This window comes from Branchiostoma belcheri, unplaced genomic scaffold (assembly GCF_001625305.1).
Source record: "Branchiostoma belcheri isolate BF01 breed outbred unplaced genomic scaffold, Haploidv18h27 scaffold2, whole genome shotgun sequence".
Classification (NCBI taxonomy): domain Eukaryota; kingdom Metazoa; phylum Chordata; class Leptocardii; order Amphioxiformes; family Branchiostomatidae; genus Branchiostoma; species Branchiostoma belcheri.
The window spans coordinates 8,337,709-8,357,787 of record NW_017803490.1 but is presented as its reverse complement, the minus strand read 5'-3'; the positions used below and the strand labels follow the sequence as shown (position 1 = coordinate 8,357,787).

Below are 20,079 nucleotides of genomic sequence, written 5' to 3'. Positions count from 1 at the left end.
ATGTGTGACTTCAGAAAAGTGACTATTAGTAAGTTTTTTTTTATTATATAGTAATGTTTAGACTGTTCTTAAAAGTAGAGAGAGAGAGAGAGAGAGAGAGAGAGAGAGAGAGAGAGAGAATATTGCACCAATTCTGAAACTGTGAACCACTTTAAAGCCGAAACGTCGGCGATTAGTGACCAAAAAAGCTCCGAATTTAACCGCTCTGACAGGCCTCTCTGGTAAAGAAAGGCTTCCAATTAAAACGTCTTTTAATAGAACGGTTCTTTCTTGATTAATTCCAGGTATTTTGGTAGTCAGAAGTAGTTTCGAAGTCAAGAACGAGAGCCGAAAAGACCTGAAGTAAAACCCCCATAAGAGCCCATCGCGTTTCCCCACTCGCGAAATGGCCAAATCTGGGAATGAGCGAGGCTTCGTTAGCGAGATACGGGCCTTTTCGGAACGGGGACCCGAAAACGGGGATGTGATAGGAGATTAATTTCCGCTTTTTCAATTTCAGAAAAATAAAACTTTTGGCATTTTTCAGCCTCCTTCTTTTCAGGTTATACTCCTTATTATATTCACTATAGTTCTATGTATTATCTTCCAACAAATATTCTCCGTTCTCGAGTTATAAGCCAAAACGTGATTTTGCGATCAGCTGATCGCTTGCAGAAGTGGTCAAATCCTTTGCAGAAGCGGAGTTTTCGCTGTCGGAGACATTACCATATGAATGAAAACCAAGCAGATGTCAGCGGGGAAATCGCATACAGTGGGAATCCTCTAGCTTACTTTACGATTTTCTCTGTGACATCTGCTTGGTTTTCATTCATATGGTAATGTATCCGATAGCGAAAACTCCACTTCTGCAAAGACAGTGACCACTTCTGCAAGCGATCAGCTGATCGCTAAAACACATTTTTACTTATAACTCGAGAATAGAGAGTTTTTGCGCAATGGCATTAAGCAGGAATATAATAGAGGCCACGAGGAGTATACTCTAAAAACAGGGGCACGGGAAAATGCCATAAGTTGTATTTTTCTAAAATTGAAAGAGCGGAAATTCATCCCCTATCACACCCCCGTTTTCGGGTCCCCGTTCCGAAAAGGCCCGTATCTCGCTAACGAAGCCTCGCTCATTCCCAGATTTGGCCATTTCGCGAGTGGGGAAACGCGAGTGGGGAAACGCGATGGGCTCTTATGGGGGTTTTACTCCAAGTCTTTTCGGCTCTCGTTCTTGACATTGAGGCCCACCCTGACTACCAAAATATCACGAATTTATAGGGAAAGAACCATTTTAGCCCTGAATTCGTTTATTTTGAGACAGACATTCCTAGAACGGCTAATACGAGCGGCTGAATGTGGAGCGTTTTTGTCAATATTTCGGCCACAATTTTGTACACGAAACCGACGAATCTTTAAAAAACGTACAATATATACAATATAAAGCTCTCAAATCTCCTCAACATACATTCATAGTGGTTGGCAGCCGTTTGAAACGTCAAAAGTCACGTTAGAAACTCTAGAAACCAGGACGAAAGCTGCACTATGCAACGATCGATAGATGCTGGTTTTCCTGCAGTGATGATTTCAACCGTCGGGCGGCGCTATTTTGGGACCGTGGTTTGCCTGATGCAAATGATATCGCAATGACGGAAATAACGGCATGTCAAAATGAAGAATACGTTCAAATGAGGGATACTTTTTCATGTAAACAATTCAATATTGAGAAGGAACAACAGGTTTTGGAAAGGAATATCCCAATATTCTGATAAAGATTCTTGTTTCGATGAAAATTCTGATGTAAAAATTCACTGGTTGTTGTTGAATAAAGAACTTTTTTCATAAACCCAATGGCAAATCTATAGTCTCCAAGCAGATGTTTGGGTTTTGGCTTATTTTTTAGCATGTTTTGAGGCTTTTTTTATTGAGCTTTCTTTTTTGCACTTTGCACCCAAAATAAGCCAAAACCCAAAGCTCTGCTTGGAGAGTAAAATCTAATAGTATACCCTTACATTTTGTACATTGCAATGTTTACCTACCTCCAAAAGACAAAGAAAGCAACAAGACAAATCACAATGATCCCTTTTATAGACTTTTTATTCCACTATTCTACAAATTTGAATACACAAGTAAAACTGGTTGGTTACATACATGTAGTTACAGTAAGGTATAGAAATGTTCTTGTCATTGCGGGTCTGATAATATCATGTATGTGCAGACATTGACTAGCCAATAAGGGTATCCGTGAATAGTTTCATCAGGTTGGTAAGACACTGAGTAAAGAGACTCTTTTTACACAACCAAGTCTTTTATTCAGCCAACGTTTCGGTGACCGTCTGTCACCTTCCTCAGGACAATTCTGACTGGTTCACATTGCACTGTACTGCAGCACAGGTGTCGCTGCTATAGATGCATTCCCAAACGTACAATCACACATATGTGTAGATTTGTAAATATTGTACATTTGGGAGCTATATATACACTATAGCAGTGACACCTGTGCTGTGCAATGTGAACCAGTCAGAATTGCCCTGAGGAAGGTGACAGACGGTCACCGAAACGTCGGCTGAATGAAAGACTTGGCTATGTAAAAAGAGTCTCTTTACTCATGGACTACGGTACTTTATGTTTCACCGTTTCCAAAGCACTGGCCTGGGCGACAGCCTTCAAAATTGAAATTAAACTCTTTCTGCTAAGAAACTTGCGGGTGAACACATATTGACAAGCAAAAATTCAACGTCAAGATATATAAAATTAAGAATATTACATTGCCATTGCACATATGGACCCGATTATCGTTCCATTATAATTGTGGCTTTTGCTGTGGACAAACGTGAGACATATTATGTCTACTAGATTATGCTAGTGAGACATTCATAAACAGCACTTTGGCAGAACGTACTGCACCTGCGCAAAACCTGTAATGTATTGTACATAACACTTAGACAGAATGTCTCATATAAGGTCCTATCTGTGTATATACAATGTAAAGTTAACATCCCGTCTGTAGTTTCCAAATGTTGTGCCGGAAAAGATATCGCCTGCAACAGGCAAAATTCAGATGCAACGTTGACCAAAAACCAAACGAAGATTGTAAAAATCGGGGTTTTGCGCAGGCGCAGTACGTTCTGCCGACGTGCTAGTCAGTATATTTTGTAGCTACTCAGTATATTTTGTAACTACAGAAGGGAACATAGGAGCAATGGCTTCATAATATATCAGGTAACTACATGGTACATGCACTTCTGAATTGTCTGCAACGGTGGTTTCTACAGTGATAGCATACCCTTAAATTCAGGACAGGAATTTTTACAAAAATAACATTTTGAAGACCTTATATTCACTGATACATACATTGTAGGTGTGTACTGTATGACGTGTCTATAAGACGGCGGAACACGAATTCCAAAAATGTTCTTTTTTTCTTTACAACCCATGCATACATACATACATGTTTGACCTTGAACAATGTCAACAAAATGGCCGACAGCTTATCCCAGAAAAGCTGTATTTCTATATAGAACTTTGTGCTCGGACATAAACTTGTCAATGAGTCCTATTACTACATGTATGTCTAACAGTTATGTTGATCTATCGACCTAGCTTGGAATGTAGAACGAGTTTTCAGAACCTGATAATTTTTCTGTTCCCATGATTCAACAGGGGACAACTACGCTAAATATGGAGATCACCTGGCAGCCATCTTGTTGACCTTCACAGTGACATTTACACAGAACTTTTGCCTTATATTGCGCAAGGAAGCTACAAGAACAAGCATTTGTCAAAGTTCTTCGGTAGTGTTTCCACAGGTCTCAAAATTGTTGTACCTTACACTTATAACATGTTTTACAGTTGTAAATAATATTCAACAAAAATACTAACAAAATATAGTCTCCAACAGACTCTACTGGCTACAAGATAGACCTTTTCTGAACTTTGACTAGCCACTAAAAGAGACTATCAGAAAAAAAAATACTATACTTTTCTATAACATTTTTAGCATGAGAATTAATACAATCTAAACAGACAAATAAACAAACAAGAATAAGTGCAACAAGTCTTCACATACACATGTAGTGACTCAACTGCTTTCTTGTCAAAAAAATTCTTCCAAATGAAAGAGATGGATTGAGTACATTTGTTACTTTGAAGCCTTTTCTTGTAAACTTGACATGACGACATTTTAAATCTAAGTTGGTGCAGGTATGTAGTAGGGAACTAAGAGACCACCAAAACTTTCAGTAGAAAGCCTGGCCTGAATAAATGTTAGCTGTGATTTTTCCATATTCTTTTCACCAAGTTTGGAAATGAAAACACTTTTTTACTTGTACACAGTCCCCTTTCCCCTTGTTAATGAAAATATTAATTAAAAGTGTTATGCCTAGCAATGACAAATAGATTGAAAAGCAGAATAGTTTCAAAAGAGTTCTGAAATCTTTAGCAGTCTATGGATGCAATTGTGTACCAATTTGGTAGCAGTGCAGTTAAAGCAAAGGACCAAAAGGGCACGAGTTTTCACATAAACACACAACTTGTTTCCTTTTAACAATTAGACGGGTACAGATAATTATTGTATGATCAGGACGACTTTTTGACACACAGAGTGCACAGAAACAACATTAAGTAGAGAGTTTTGTTTTGTTGCAATTTTGCCTACCACTGGATCATGCCTCTATTGACAAAGAAGTATGGATAATCTCTCACAAAAATTTTCTGCGGGCACCACAAAATTTTAGACCTTTTTACATCCAAAATTTTGATGCAAAATCGCCAGAAAAGATTAGAAGAGTACAAGCACACTGCGAAATACGAAGAATTTCCTAGCCTTTGCTTGAATGCAACAGAGATCCAAGTCATGCATTTCTTTGTTTCCTTGTGTTTCAGACTAACATTAACAAACATTGTTTAAACACGAAACAGAGTCTGTACAATCCTGTATCTCATTTACACATTAATTTTCGTCCCCATATTTTCCATTTTTACTTGATCTCTCTTCTACGGGGGAAAATTTCAACATCATTTTCAGCAATAAGTCAGCTCATGGTTTGACATACACAATTCAAACAGTGAACTATCTTGTAGGAGTCACCGGAAGATATTTTGGGAGGATTTTTTTACAGCTATACAAGGTTTACTGATCCGTAAATAATTTCATCAGGTTGGTAAACGACTGAATAGCAAAGTTCTTTCTATCACAACCATTTATTTTTCAAGCCAACGTTTCGGTACCGCATATTTCCCTATGATGTAACAATGCCTAGTATGTATGTCACAATTACACTACATTCCGTAACGCATTGTAAACAGACAAAACTAGCTTAAGTCCACTATGAACTATGTAACACCTTTAGTGCACTATGCACCAAGCAACATCTAGCGTCAGTGCGCAGTAAACCAGTCAGAATTGTCCTGATGAAGATGACAGAAGGTCATCGAAACGTTGGCTTGAAAAATAAATGGTTGTGATAGAAAGAACTTTGCTATTCAAAGTTTACTGATGTTTTTGCATACTGCGTGTCATTTTGCTGTTACCATGGTGACATAACAACAGTTAATCACAATACAAACAGTGAGTTGGACAGACAATGAACAAATGATTCTCATTTTATCTTTACAAGTTTATACACCGAATTTCGACCAACATTTACACATTCTACAAGTTTCTACTAACTGAAGACTTTCTATTTTTCTGTCATAGAAAATTATTTGAAACGGAACATTTTGATTATGATCTTAAAAGCTGAGATTATAAAAGAACGTTTTTGAGGATAAAGATGTGAATTTTTAAAGCATTTAGTGTTAAAAAATGTGTTTTTTTAGCTCTTTTCCAGTCATTGTAGGTTCTACTGTGGGCTAGATAGAACTAAAAACAAAAAATAAAATAATTTCAGAAACTAAACTTAACTTTCCACTGAAGCACACAGAACTAAAACTATCGATAAAACTCCTTAAATGTTTGAGCTACAAGAGAAGGTTAAATGCTTTCCCTATTCAAGAGGAATTTCTCTTGCTCAAGAAACTAATAAAATCCTTAAAGAACATTGATTTAAAAAGATTTAAACCTTTTAGGCAAAATTATTTTCTCAACACAATTAAACGCGGGGAAAAAAACACTGCCTGGGGATGTTTTGGCCAAATAACAGTGAACACAATAGCATAGAGCACTTCCCATATAACTTACACGCTAGATACGTGTACATAGCAAAGAAATTGAAAAAAAAAAGTCCCAATTTTCAGACAGCAAAAAACTGTGGTGCACTTAGCTGGTACAACTATGCTACCCAGGAGTTACATTTTACACAAGAGTTTGAAATGTCTGATATTCAAATAATGATGGGACTGTTGTTATGACAAGAGACGACACCATACACTTTTTCTAAAAAAACATGGCCGTCAGAAAAAGTGACACATTCCATTCTTTTAAAATCAAGGGGGATGAAAATATGACTCAAAATAAGAAAAGACTTAAATAATCAGACTAAAAGGCAAGGAATTATTATACACTGAGGGATTTTTCTTTACATGAAGTTTTTTAAAGAAACTGACAAAAAATGAAACAACCCAAAGAAGGTTAGAATTTCAGTGCACCACAACTTGCCATCTGAAAACAGTGGAGTTGAAAAAAGTGAAAAAGCGGGCAGCGAAAAAAGTCAGCTCCCTCAGTTAGCATGACGTTGCTTTAAGAGGAAAGAAAAACAATCCTTATACAGCTTACAATAAACATATTGCTGCCTTTTCCTACCAAAAATGCTGCACTATTCATTAGTTCTTTGTATCCACACACCCCTATTTCAAAATGCAACAGTCCAGTATCCAACAGACACATATGGAACTGCGGAATGTTGGACTCTGTTATAGGGGTGGACAGGGTGGATGTTGCAGATGTGCCGAGCGTAGGTTGTCACGGTTGGAATCTGTGCGTGCGGAACGTGATGCCAGCTTTAGTCTGGAGGCAGGAACTCGTGCAGACGGTATTTACCTTGCAACACGGGGCGAACATCAGACCCCTGGGGAAAAAGGGAGGAAAAAATTCACATCATATATAATGTACCATACATGTATGCCATAGTTACTATGCAGTCTAACATTTTCTTTTAATTCGTTGAGATATTGTGGGTATATCCCTCCCACCAAGGAATACTTTGAAGAAAAGGCAATAAGTCTGTGATGGACCAAAAAATAAAGAACAAAGATCACCTCTTACCAGATAGCTGTACAAAAACTAAATGAAAATACTGTTTCTAGTATCATTTTCTGCCTCTGATAGTGTTTTGAAAATGTATGGACCTTTGAGCGATGGCAAGAGCTTGTTTCTTCATTTAAAGGTCTCTGTATTCTATTTTCTGTGTTGAATACAGTGTATTCTATCATCATCATCATCTGACATCCTATGTAGAGGTGGAGCATACAAAGTTAGCTCGCCAAAACTGTTTGTCATACATCACAGAGATAAGTTCCTATCCCTCCAAGCCTGTTTCAGTCTCAATAAGTATTCTATGACAAAGGCTAAAAATTCATTTTGAGGCAAAGGTGTGTTGGTGCACCTAACCTAGAAATTTATTTGTACAGAAAACATTGAGTACACAGTGTAAAATGAGTTTGCTTTTAACAGTGGAGAGAAAAAGTTTCCTTACCGACTTAGCGACCGTCTCGAGGAAGGGGATCAGTTTCTTCAGCTCCACGTCATTCTTATCCATGAACCAGCTCTCGATCGGGATCCCATTATCCAACTGGGGAGGGAAACACAGAAACATTAAGTTAATTTTCCAAGAACTATCCTAGAGTAGCCTGGTTACCAAACCTATTATAGCTCCTGAGTGCTGCATCCTTACCACATAGAGTGGAACTCGTTGCCATCAAGTACAGTTGGAGCATCATCTCTAGAAAGCTTTAAACAACTCCTGTAGTTAAAGGTGCAACGATTGGGTGTAACAGGTCGTTCGGTGTAAAATATATTTAGCTGCCGCTGCGCTGCGTGCCTGCAAAGCTTGTGTGTTATGCCGAAGGGCGGTTATATCGGCTAAACCGATACAGAAAATGGAAGACAGGAAATATTGACAGGGGGAACCACAGACTTTCGGCAACCAATGATCCACTACTCACAGAGCCATGTGTGTTATCAGCATAACCTCAAACATGAGATCTTACCGTCTTGATGAAGAGACAGAGTGCATCTCGAAAGCTCCCCAGAGTAGCCAACTTTTTGTTGTGTGTTTGGTTAAAAGAGTATTTGTTAAAAGTATGCCTTGTACTAACCTGATAGCCAAAAGCCTGTGGTGAGTTGTCTATGATGATAGTTTTGGTGAGATCTCGTCCCAGTATTGTCAGGTCCTTGATGTAGTTGCCTTGTACACAAACACAGTGCTCACGGAATAACCGATGCCTGAAATTCAAACAATATAAAACCATCATAATACTGCAGCACAAACGATCATGTTTATATAACTAACATTACAGTTTAAACTTCCGACTAGAGCTATACAAATTTTAGGTGAGGGTACCTGAACTGTACTGAACAAGTTTAGCCAATCATCTGTTACTTGTACATGTAGCCACCTTTTTTTTTCTTAGTGGTGAATTCTTGTTTTTGTATGAGGGTTTACATATTACTTTAAAAACAATAGTATTTATAAGTTTTTCAGATTTTCAAGTGCTAGATTATTTAATTGTTGAAACCAATGTGCCAAGCATGTGGAAATAACTACTGAAACACAAGCAAACACATATACAAACAGGCATGGAGGTAGAATTATCTTAACAGAGCAAACTCCTTCATGCAAACTTACCTAACTAGCTCCTTTCTGGGATCTAGGATGTTCATGAGTTTGTCTGCATAAACCTTCTTGGAAGCAGTGAACAGGATGATCTGAAAACACACAAAAAATCTCAGTTAAATTTTTTTTTTTTAAATTTACTTCAGATTCACCTCAAAACAAGGCTCGTGAGAGCCACTTACGTGTTTTGGGTTACAGTGATGACTGCGTGGTCAGATATTTGTTCACCCTTGATTTAAACCGTTGGAGGTTGTAATTAGCGGTGAAACATTCACGGGGAAGCTTGTTCCACAGTGAAGTGGTTCTGGGGAAGAAACTGTCAGCATGAAATTTTCTCTTGACTGATGGACTATTGAGGAAGAAAGGGTGATTTTCTGCTGTTAAGGTGGCTAAGCGTGTTCTTGCAGAGAATGTTCTGAGTGGGGGTACAAGGGAGTGAAGTTACAATTGTGAACACCAGAAAAGCATTCAATTTTACACATGAAGGGAAGTGACAACAGAGAAAGCAATAATACTACAAGTAGTCTCACTCTCACCTCGTATAACTTGGACATTCTCTCCAGAAATTCCCGGTAGTACGGTCGTGTTCTCACATACACCTGGACAGGAACAGATTTTTGCATCATTTAACACAACTTTCAATAATTATTGGTACTTTATCTACGCAGCCATCTTCAACATAGACTAAAACTACCAATTTGAAAATATTTCCTCTACATTACATCTTGATTTTTTTTCCATCACCTGAATTTTGTTGAATGTGGGCATGAAATCTTGAACCTCTGAAACACTACTTCCTGCATTTTGAGGGGGAGATTTTGCTGGCAGACAAAGACTACTTTGTTGACTCTCTTTCCATGTATTTACGCAACGATATTTTCCGGTCAAAGATGATGGATTGGGCAAAATATTTTCTGTCATGAGCTTCAAAATTCCATCAAATGACAGAAAGGTTGACTGGTTACAACACTGTGATATACACTATTTGTTTTTCCATACCTACAGTAAGGCTATGGTGTATGCTTACTTGTACAGCTGTTAAACCGTATATGTTTGTTTTCCATACCTGGTATGTGACATCCTGGAAGAGCACAGGAAACGTGAGGTTTGCATCCTCCAGCTCATTCAGACTGCAGTGGACAAGAGTCTCATCCTGGACACACGGGAGAAAACAAAGTTAAGACATTTCCAACGCTCAAATTCTTGCCGATGGCGACATTTTTTTCCATTTTCCATCATTACAGGCCTCCAGACTGTTCGCAAGTCAAAGCTTAGCAGTCATACCATGACTGTCAGCCTTCAATCATGCTCTCTGATCATGGTGTTTAATGATATGCATTTCTATGTACAATATTTGTGCGAGTTGTCTCTCTACCATCTCTGATTGTCTTTACCAAGAAATGCAAGAGGAAAACTGAACATAACTCACCCAGCAGAGGTTAGGCTAGGCATTTCTTGGGCATTTTTAGGTGCTTTGTTTTACTTTCTATCAAGACAGCTTTTCTCAAAAGCTGGAAATTTATAAAACGCCTGAGAAATGTCTAACGCTAAAGCAAGACGAAAATCTGCTTGGAGAGTACTGAAGAAGACTTATAATTACCAGATCAAGCACGAGAGAGAACTCCGGCGTGCTGCGAGTCTTGAGCGGCAGCGCCGGCTGTCTCTGTCTCATCTCCTCTGTCAGCGGGGGCAGGTGTTTGATGAAGTAGTACCTGGGGTAGCATCAGCAAAAATTAACATTCAGAAACCTCTATCTTTTCTGATAGATGGTGGGTGATCTTTGTCGAATGGATCCATTTATAAACTTTTAAAGTAGAGCAATCTCAAAGTCCGTAGACTTGCTGTTAACCTACTCTATGTCTGGACCCATCTTTGTGTGCCAAAAGGTAACAAAAACTACTGATACACTTATAGGCATATACGATATACCATATGCTGATTCTTTTACTGCTTGTGTTCACAAGATGTTATTCTATGCTGTTATTCTGTAATTATTAGGTAACTTTTATGTCCTGTGATGTATGTATGAATTCTCCTGACAGAGTAGCTGTACATGTACATGTATTATACAAGAAACCAATAAACCATTAAACTTACAGGTCATGTAGATAATATACTAGTTAACTGTAATTTACAACACAAGTTTTTGACTGTACAACTCGAGCACCCAAGAGCTTTAAACAACACAGCTAATATACACGGAGGTAAAACTCACGGGTCGAAAGTCTCCCACTCATCATCCATGACGTAATCTGCGCCCTCCTCGGGAGACACGTACTGGTACCGCTCCTCCGTCTGCGGGCAGATGGGCGCGGGAACCTCGCATGGCTGATTCTCCTCCTGGTAACCAACTAAACAAACAAACAAAGTTAGTTCTGTACGGTTTCTGAGACAGTAGGGGCAGAGCATAAATGTCTATGTCATGTCTTGTCTATGTCACTATGTCTTGGAAGACAGAATCCATCAAACGAAAAGATCTTTCCACTGCCTTTTCTCATCCTGGTAACCAACTTAACAACAGAGTAAAAATGGGTAAAGTCAGTAAAGTATTTTAGACTGTAGCTAAGAGCATGCAAGTTATCCATGTCTTGGAAGGCAGAGCCCATCCCAAGAAAGATCCTTCCACTGCCTTTCAGCTTTTGGTTCTCAGAACAGTGGGTTGTTAGTCCACTGTGTCTAGGGCACGGTATTGAAAGGTAGAGCCCATCCCTCTCCTTCCACTGCCTTTTACCTCCTTTTTTTAACAGTAAGTACAAGCTGTGTAAGACCAGACTGTAAGGTTTGATCCACTCACCAGACTTTGTAGGGAAGACCATTTGTCAGAAGAACTGTGTCACACCTACTCATAGGAAATTCAAACTCTACTACTGGATAAATTACGGAGATAATAACCGGACGTTTTGAGTGACATCCACCACTCTTCTTCAGCATCACTAATGAACTAACAGAACTCATTAACACTTATATTTGTATATATGAGCAACTGGAAAAACCGGATGAACAAGACAAAGGTCCATTAGGTCATTGATATGTAAAGGAGATAGGGTAGTTCCTATGGTAAGACAACACCATAGGAACTGTTAGTGTACCTTAGGTTGTGGCAGGTGTCACACTTAGTATTATTAAAACAACAGGCAAAACAATATTCCTACATGAATAGCAAAGTCCTTTGATCACAACCATTTATTTTTCACGAGCCGACGTTTCGATGACCGTCTGTCATCTACATCAGGGCAATTCTGACTGGTTCACTGTGCACTGACGGTAGATGTTACTTGGTGCATAGTTCACTAAAGGTGTTACATAGTTGGCTCTTGAAAAATAAATGGTTGTGATCAAAGAACTTTGCTATTCATTCGTTTACCAACCTGATTAAATTATTTAGAGGAAATATTCCTACAGTCTCCAACAACTATAGATTCACAATTTTAGTAAATACACTGATTTGAATTTGAAGTGACCCCTGACCTGCTCCAGTTGACCCCTCCTGGGGGTCATCGTCAGTTGTCGTGGAGACGACCTCTGCGACCTGGTCCAGCTCGGCCTTGTTTGCCTCGTCTGTGTTCTCCTTATTTGCACCTGCAGAAACAGGAAACAGACATTAGAGTTCCACAGGCCCAACTTTTCTTTGTTCCTCTTGTAGCATGACTGGTAAACCACCTTTAAGTATACTAACCCCAAAACGGACTTGCGAATAAAAAAAAGTTCATAAAAAGAAAAGTTTCCTTCAATATGAAATCTACGTGGTCATAAAGCTTGAACAAATGATTAAACACACAGAGTATGGTATGTATGGCGAATAATAATATAGACTCTTCATCATTTCTTCACATTTCCTTCTTTTCCTGAATTGATTTCCGCATTCTATGATATTAGTATCTTTTTTTTGCAACATACGACATATATTTCCTCATTTTGTACGATTTAGATTTTTGTCTAACCTTCAAATGAAGACACTACTTACTGTTTTGCCCAAAGAATGAGAAGACAGGTGAGAAAAGAGTCCCCAGTAGAGTTGTTCTCTTCGGACTGGCGTCTGGGTTCGCTCGGGTCTGGGCTCTGGTCACAACTGGAACAAAAACAAATGGATATAATTGGCAAAGACAGCACTCTAGCGCCCCCATGCAAGACTCAGCAGTACTACAGTACTGCATTTCCTACTGTCAAAATTGTCACTCCAACATGATGATGGGTTTATTGATTTACTGAATGTAAAAATTTTTATGTACGAGTTACTATAGTTCAAACAAGTGGATATCGGTGGCCCTGGATATAAGTCAAGCGCCCCCATGCAAGTATCAGCAGTACTGCAGGATTTCCAACTATTTTTAAGTGTCACTTGAACATGAATGTAAAGATATTTATGTAATAAGAGCAGCTATGGTTCAAACAAGCAAATATCAGTGGCCCTGTAAAGGAAGACAGCACTCAAGCGCCCCCATGCAAGCCTCTGCAGTACTGCAGCACTTCCAACCCCTCAAGTTAGAGTATGGGAATATTCAAGAACATAAACAGTAATGAAGTAGCCATTTTTTAAAAATACTTGAGAGGAGGAACTACATATGTATGTACTTTTTCTTTATAAACGCAGGTACTAAAACATCTAACTTCAAGTAGTAACAATACTAAAAGTACAGCATTGTGACAACATCTCTACCATAAAGGGTCTGACCAAGCAACAAAAGAGGAGCAAGTGTGGTCCCCTCTTCAACTTCTGAGTTTGAATGACCAGCATGCGAATGCCGCACCTTCTTTACCCTTAGCTTCCGAGGTTTCCCCTTCCGCCTCCGAATCTGCCGCTGCCGACTTGGCTGCTACGTTTCTCTGGGGCCGACCTCTGCCCTTCTTCGCGACCTTTCCCCTCTTGGCTTGTTTCCCGGCACGAGTTTTGACCCCGCCGACCGGAGTGGAGGAAATAATCGTGCTGTCGGCGTCCACGACTTCCTTACGACGCTTTCTCGGCGGGGAGCTCGCATCACCCTGCGAATAAAACAATTTTCATGTTTACCGAAGAAAAACATTGTTTTTCCTTTGTTTCTTCTTTTCCAAACCAATAAGGTCAATGACCTGAACCAGATGTCTGTCACAATGGTAACTAGTGTTGGGTTACATCATGTTGCAGTTTTATAGCAGGAGGGATTTAGACTCCTGTCATGTATTTGAGTGAGAATTAACAGAGCAGTCCATATGCGAAAGGAAAACGTTATGCTTTTGCTTTGCAAATGTTACCATTCTAGAGTAATAATTACCTTTACCAAGAAAGCTATGTTTTTGGTTGGGTTTGTGTATGTGTCAGCACGATAACTTGACAATTCTCCAGTGTCACTGATGAAAAGTAATGGATGCTACCTGAAAGGTCTGAACGTTTCCAATATCATATCCAGTTGCTTGAATAACTGTTTGTTGGTGTATCTTATTACCTGGATGCCTAACCCTCACCTACATAGTCAAAGCATGTACGTAAATCAAAATATGCACGAAAAAAGAAGCACACACAAAAGGTTGCAAGAAAATGAAAGAAAGAGAAACAGAAAGGAAACTACTGGTTCCTTACCGATGACTCTTTGCCCCAGAGTGAAAACTGAAGAGAGAAGAAACAGAAACACAGGAAGGAAACTCAAGTAAGATGGGAAGGTGAAAAAGTAGAATGAAAGCATTTTAAATGCATGAATACATACAGAAACATTAGCCTATACCAGGCTTTAGACTGGCAAATTAAACTGTGTTCCTTGAAAAGAATTGCGGTTTAAAAGGTGTCAGTCATCTGAAAGGTTCCACCCCACTCATAACAGTTATAACCAGCATGTCAGCAGAATGTACTGTGCCTGTGTGAAACCCTGCTTTTTCGCGGTTTTCGTTGGATGTTTGGTCAACGCTGCATCAGAATTTTGCCTGATACAGAGGATACCTTTTCCGACACAACATTTGAAAACTACAGACTATGTACACAAATATAACCTTATATGAGACGTTGTGCTGAAGTGCTATACCAAATACATCACAGGTTTCGTGCAGGGGTAGTACGTTCTGCCGACGTGATCACAGGTAACCTGATCTGCACCCACCATCTTGGGTGTGCTCCAGATGAGGCTCTTGATGGAGGAGAAGATACCACTCGGTTCTGGGGGGGTGTTGCTCGACTCGGATAAAGACGACTCCGAATCACTGTCCGAATCTGACTCCTGAAACAGACAAAACTGGTTACATAAAAACAGTCAGAGACTACCATGTCTAGGTCACGAGATATCAAAACCGGAAGTTCAGCTGCAGTACCATAACAAGCTGCTAGGGGGTCCAAAATCTAATCATTTCCAGGTCTCATCAAGACCTACCCACCTACCAAGTATCAATACAATCCATCAAGGCCTTCTCAAGTTATCATGTTTACAGACACACACACACACACACACAAACATACACGAACACCTCTGAAAACATAACCTTCTTGGCGAAGGTAATGAACAGAAGCTCCATGGCTTCCCGAGGACACCTAGCAGGCCGTGCACAAACTGCAGGCTGAATGCCACTGTTATGATTGACGGCACACAGCAGGCAAGGAAAGGTCAGAGCTATTCAGGCATGTCTGTCTCTGCATCACAACATAACTCTTAACTCTCCCCACATGTCAACACTGCAGATTGTAATCTAGGGGAAAGGACTGGAAATTCCTTTTTTTTAAGCCAAAGAGGCTGTGATTTTGTTGTTTTTGTTAGATTATATAATATAACATATGCAGGGAGTTAAATCCTTTTTTTTTCAGCCTCTTCAACAAAACATAACTAGCTACGTACTCTTTCCACATGTCAACACTACAGATTGTAAACATAATCCAGGAAAGATTGTAGGTTGCATTTTGAACTCAAGGAGGCCGTGATTTTGTTGTTATAGGTACTAGATTACATAACATAACAAAGAAATTTAACATGCAGGGAGTAAATCCTTTTTCTGCCTCTGCATCATAACATAACTCTCTCCTCATGTCAACACTAAAGATTGTCAACATAATCCAGGGGGGAACCACTGTAGGTTGCTTCTGCTTCTAGAATAGGTAAAACTAGCTACACCAGGCAAATTTACCTGCACATTTTCTCTCCCTTCAACTAGTTCTGGATTAAAAAAAAAAGATCTGGAAAAATGTTTCTGGTCGACGTTGCATCAGAATTTTGCCTGTTGCAGACAATACATGTATCTTATCTGACACAACATTTGAAAACCATAGCATTTCAAAGGGATGTCATCCTTAAAAGTTAAATACATGGATACGACCATAGACGAGATGTTCTATACTTGCGCTATGCACATTACATTATGTACAGGTTTGACGTTTATTTCCAGCCCTGTTATGCAATTCTGTCTGGCCTCTGTGGTTTTCCTGGTACAGCTGGCAAAGGTCCGATTTACGACAGTCTTTCCTGTATAAACATCAGACTCAATCAAATACTGCTGGCAACAAGATTTCCTGAACTACATGTATACTACAGGGCTGCAGGGTTCTAGCTAGTGCAAAGTAGCGTAGGGGCCTCCTACGCTATAATTTTGACCCCCTACGCTAAATTTTCCCCCCTACGCTATAATTTTAACCCCCTACACTACATTTCCCCCTATGCTAATTTCTAATACAGCATAGGGACATTGTGACTGTATTTCTTTGATTAAGAATGTCAGATCAAATGTGAAAAATCAAGGATACATTGTACATATCTTAGAAATAACAGTTTTTCCCTTTGGGTATCCTTCAAATGGCCTCTTTTTAAGCTCAAATTTTTAAAAGCTCCGCTTCGCTCCCTCATCATGCGGCCAGTGCCACTACGCTAAAATTAAATCCTACCTAGAACTCTGGGCTGTATTATGTGGTACAGTCATGTGGAAATCAGGTGTGGTTTAACGATGTCTATGATTGAGATAAAGCCCAAAACAATTTTTACTTATACAGTTACAGGGTTGGACAAGTCCAATTGCCCAGGGCAAGTAAAAGTACTGTTCAGGCAAGAAAATTTTTTTGGATGCAAAGTATAGCTGCTATGGTGTTTGGAGCAAGTCAAACCACCTTATTTCCATGAATAAAGCTTCCAACGTTATAAACTCCAAAATAAGATTTCCTTGGTGGTAGTAAAATGCATAAAAATATGTATATTTTGGGCAAGTGAAAAGTTGGTTCAGGCAAGTAGAAATGACCGATTGGGGAGTGGATTTTAGAAATCTTGTTCAACCCCGAGTTACCTAGGCAACAGGAGAAAACAAACAAACAAACCTGGCTGCTGCGGGTGCGTTTGCGCGCGCCCCGTTGCCTTGACGACTGTTCCCGTGACGACTGCTCCCGTGTGTTGTACGCAGGAGAGGCGGGTTGTCGTCTCATAATAATCACAAGTTACCTGCAGAAAAAACAAGAAGAAAAAACTTTCGTAAGTTTGAATCAATCAAAAAAAGGACAGCTCAAAATAATTCATGATCAGGTTTTCTAAAAAAAGAATTTTTTACCACAAATTTTATCGCTTTCACAGGGATATGCCATATGTAGTTAAGAATAACTTATAATATGGTAAATCCCCATGATTTCTTAATTATAATATACATGTAGCTAACTGTCCTTTTAGTGGTAAATTGTTGCCTTTGTAAAATTGTATGTCACGATTTACATGTATATATCTTACTTTTAGTTTAAAAACAAGAAAATGTAGATATACAGGTCCGGATCTATACCTTCACCTGTGTAGCTGTAAAATGTGTTTACAAACACAGCTCTAATTCTTGCATTACTGTAAATGTTCTTTCTATAATTCTATCCCACATTTTAAATCTCCACACTCAAAACAACGAGCCAGGCAACTTTAAATAATCTTAGCATCTTCCCTTCCTCCTCTGAATCTTAACGAAGGCACCTTAACGAGCCGAGGACCACCCAAGCATGCACAACACATCACCGCATGGTGGAGATTTGACAGCGCTCATACATCATCTTACAGTACACAGAGCTCAGTGTTCAATACACACTGCACGGGTACAAGATTAACATGGTATAGGATAGTCTTACTGGCACAGAATTATTAGTATTACAGTAACAGGCAGATTTCTATTTGAAAAGACAGCTGTGATTTAAAATTAATTTCTGACACATTCCAACTATAATACTTTTAATAGTATGAGTCTTAATAGCATTGCCCAAGAATTATTACAAGAACACAGGCAGATTTCTATTTGAAAAGACAGTTGTGATTCAAAATTAATTTCTGATACAAGATTATGAAATGAAATTGATACAATGTTGTAGTTTATACATGTATATTTTGACTTTGAACACACTCAAGTCTTTCTGGCACAGGCGCAGAATTATTACAATAACAGCAGCAGATTTCAATTTGAAAAGACAGATGTGATTTAAAATTAACTTCTGATACATTCTTGAGAACATTTTTTATACAAATGATTATGACAAGATTATGAAATGAAATTGATGTATTGTTTTGATAGCTTTGCCCAAGAATATTACAGTAACAGTAGCAGATTTCAATTTGAAAAGACAGATGCAATTCAAAATTAACTTCCAACACATTCTTGGGAACAAACGTTTTTTGATATATATGATAAAAGATTATGAAATGAAAATGATACAACGTTATATATTGACTATGTGCCTGAGTCTCAATATTAATAGCAATGCCTCAGAATATTATTACATAACACTAGCAGATTTCAATTTGAAAAGACAGCTGCGTTTCAAATTAATTTCTAACACATTTTTGGGGCACAATCATTGATACACTATGTTCATGTATATTGGCACTCAGAATTATAACAGCTAGTGACGGTAGTCATTTTAAATTTGAAGGTGCAGTTGAAATTTGCAATTTGTCTGTAACATGTGTTTGAACACAAAACGTTACAAGATTACACAGTAAGGTTATGTAATAGAGTGATGGCTCAACATACTTATTTCCTGTGTCCATTTTCAATTTGAAAGACGTTGTGTAAATATGACATAATTTATTTAGTCAAATAATAGCAGTGAGTAATACTAATAGTGAATACAAACATCAAATATTTTCAATGCTATACTATTAGAAGTATTGTTTCAGCATTACCACAACACAACTGATTGCTTTTTTAACTGCTTGTTCCACAATTAATATTAGCATTATGTTTCCGTTCTCTATTGTACTAATAGTACTATACAACATTAAAAAGGCTGAGTTTGCAGGGTGGAAAAATCGCTGACGATTCTGTAATCCATGTATCGACCCATCGTTAAGTCTAACCATAAACGTAGCAGGAGATTTATAGCCGCACATTCGAGTAGGCCATGTTTTTTCTGCATGATGTAATACAAGACTCTGTGTGTGCAGGTTGTAGAATCAATGTTCATTGTTGGTACTAATAGTACTACAGTTCACAGCCAAATTTAGAGATTTAAAGGCATCTAGTGCAGTTTTTAGGGCTTGGAAACTCAATTTTCAAAGCCAATATTCTAGAGTTGAAACCACACTGTCCCAATGTATATTGACCCTCATGGAGCAAAAATTCCCAAAATTCTGACAGAAAATGGTTACTGGAAGGGCCCTGGGCTGATTTTTAGTGTACCACCCAGAAAATAAAGGACTCATCTTGGGGCTTATTTCTGCAGTTTTAAAAGCCCAAAGTATGAACTGTTCTCTCAACGGACAAACTCCCTTGCCATGCTTATCTCTATATTTTGGCCGATTTCTACTCTTTCCAGCCGCCTCCCCAAGCCTGGTAGAGGCTAGGCCTGGTTGAATTATCCCCGGTTAGAACTGGGTTAATCAGAAAACAGCCGAAGACCACCAAACCCCAGTTGTATAAGCCTGCTACGGAGGCTAATCAGAAAACAGCCGAAGACCACCAAACCCCCAGTTCTATAAGCCTGCTACGGAGGCTAATCAGAAAACAGCCGAAGACCACCAAACCCCCAGTTCTATAAGCCTGCTACGGAGGCTAATCAGAAAACAACCGAAGACCACCAAACCCCCAGTTCTATAAGCCTGCTACGGAGGCTACTCATGATCACCAAAATATGACTTTAGCTGATTGTAATTGACATAACTAGTATTACCTGGCTAACAGAAACATTTACAATAAATATGCACGGTTCTCCTGCTACATTCGAAATTTTAATGTCCTGCCTTGGAAAAGTCAGCATAAGCCAGTCCTGGCAGGCGATTTGCATCTCTACATTTTACTTTTGCATGTCTGTACTTTTTCCTGAGCTGATGTCACCCAGTGATGTCAGCTTGCTAGAGAGATTCCAAAAAGTCACTTTTAGAAGGCCGTACAAGTTCAATTTCTCAGTCATCATGATTGGAACAAACTT

At 38.9% G+C, this 20,079-nt stretch overlaps 1 protein-coding gene across 2 annotated transcripts in view; it reads right to left on the bottom strand.

Annotated features, from left to right (window-relative positions):
* Positions 1–6,578: 6,578 nt before the first annotated feature.
* The window catches only part of LOC109468841 (CTD small phosphatase-like protein 2), a 16,116-nt gene continuing 2,615 nt past the window's right edge, over positions 6,579–20,079 (bottom strand). The window contains exons 2-14 of one of the 2 annotated variants that reach the window (XM_019767183.1): positions 17,008–17,128; positions 14,822–14,938; positions 13,505–13,736; positions 12,721–12,825; positions 12,225–12,335; positions 10,972–11,107; positions 10,357–10,468; positions 9,823–9,909; positions 9,293–9,355; positions 8,769–8,848; positions 8,239–8,365; positions 7,617–7,712; positions 6,579–6,989 (exon numbers count right to left, since the gene is read on the bottom strand). In XM_019767183.1, the coding sequence (XP_019622742.1) occupies positions 6,924–6,989; positions 7,617–7,712; positions 8,239–8,365; positions 8,769–8,848; positions 9,293–9,355; positions 9,823–9,909; positions 10,357–10,468; positions 10,972–11,107; positions 12,225–12,335; positions 12,721–12,825; positions 13,505–13,736; positions 14,822–14,938; positions 17,008–17,112 (1,437 nt within the window). In that variant the 5' untranslated portion in view covers positions 17,113–17,128 and the 3' untranslated portion in view covers positions 6,579–6,923. The remainder of the gene's footprint in view (positions 6,990–7,616; positions 7,713–8,238; positions 8,366–8,768; positions 8,849–9,292; positions 9,356–9,822; positions 9,910–10,356; positions 10,469–10,971; positions 11,108–12,224; positions 12,336–12,720; positions 12,826–13,504; positions 13,737–14,821; positions 14,939–17,007; positions 17,129–20,079) is intronic. The other variant, XM_019767184.1, reaches the window with a different exon arrangement.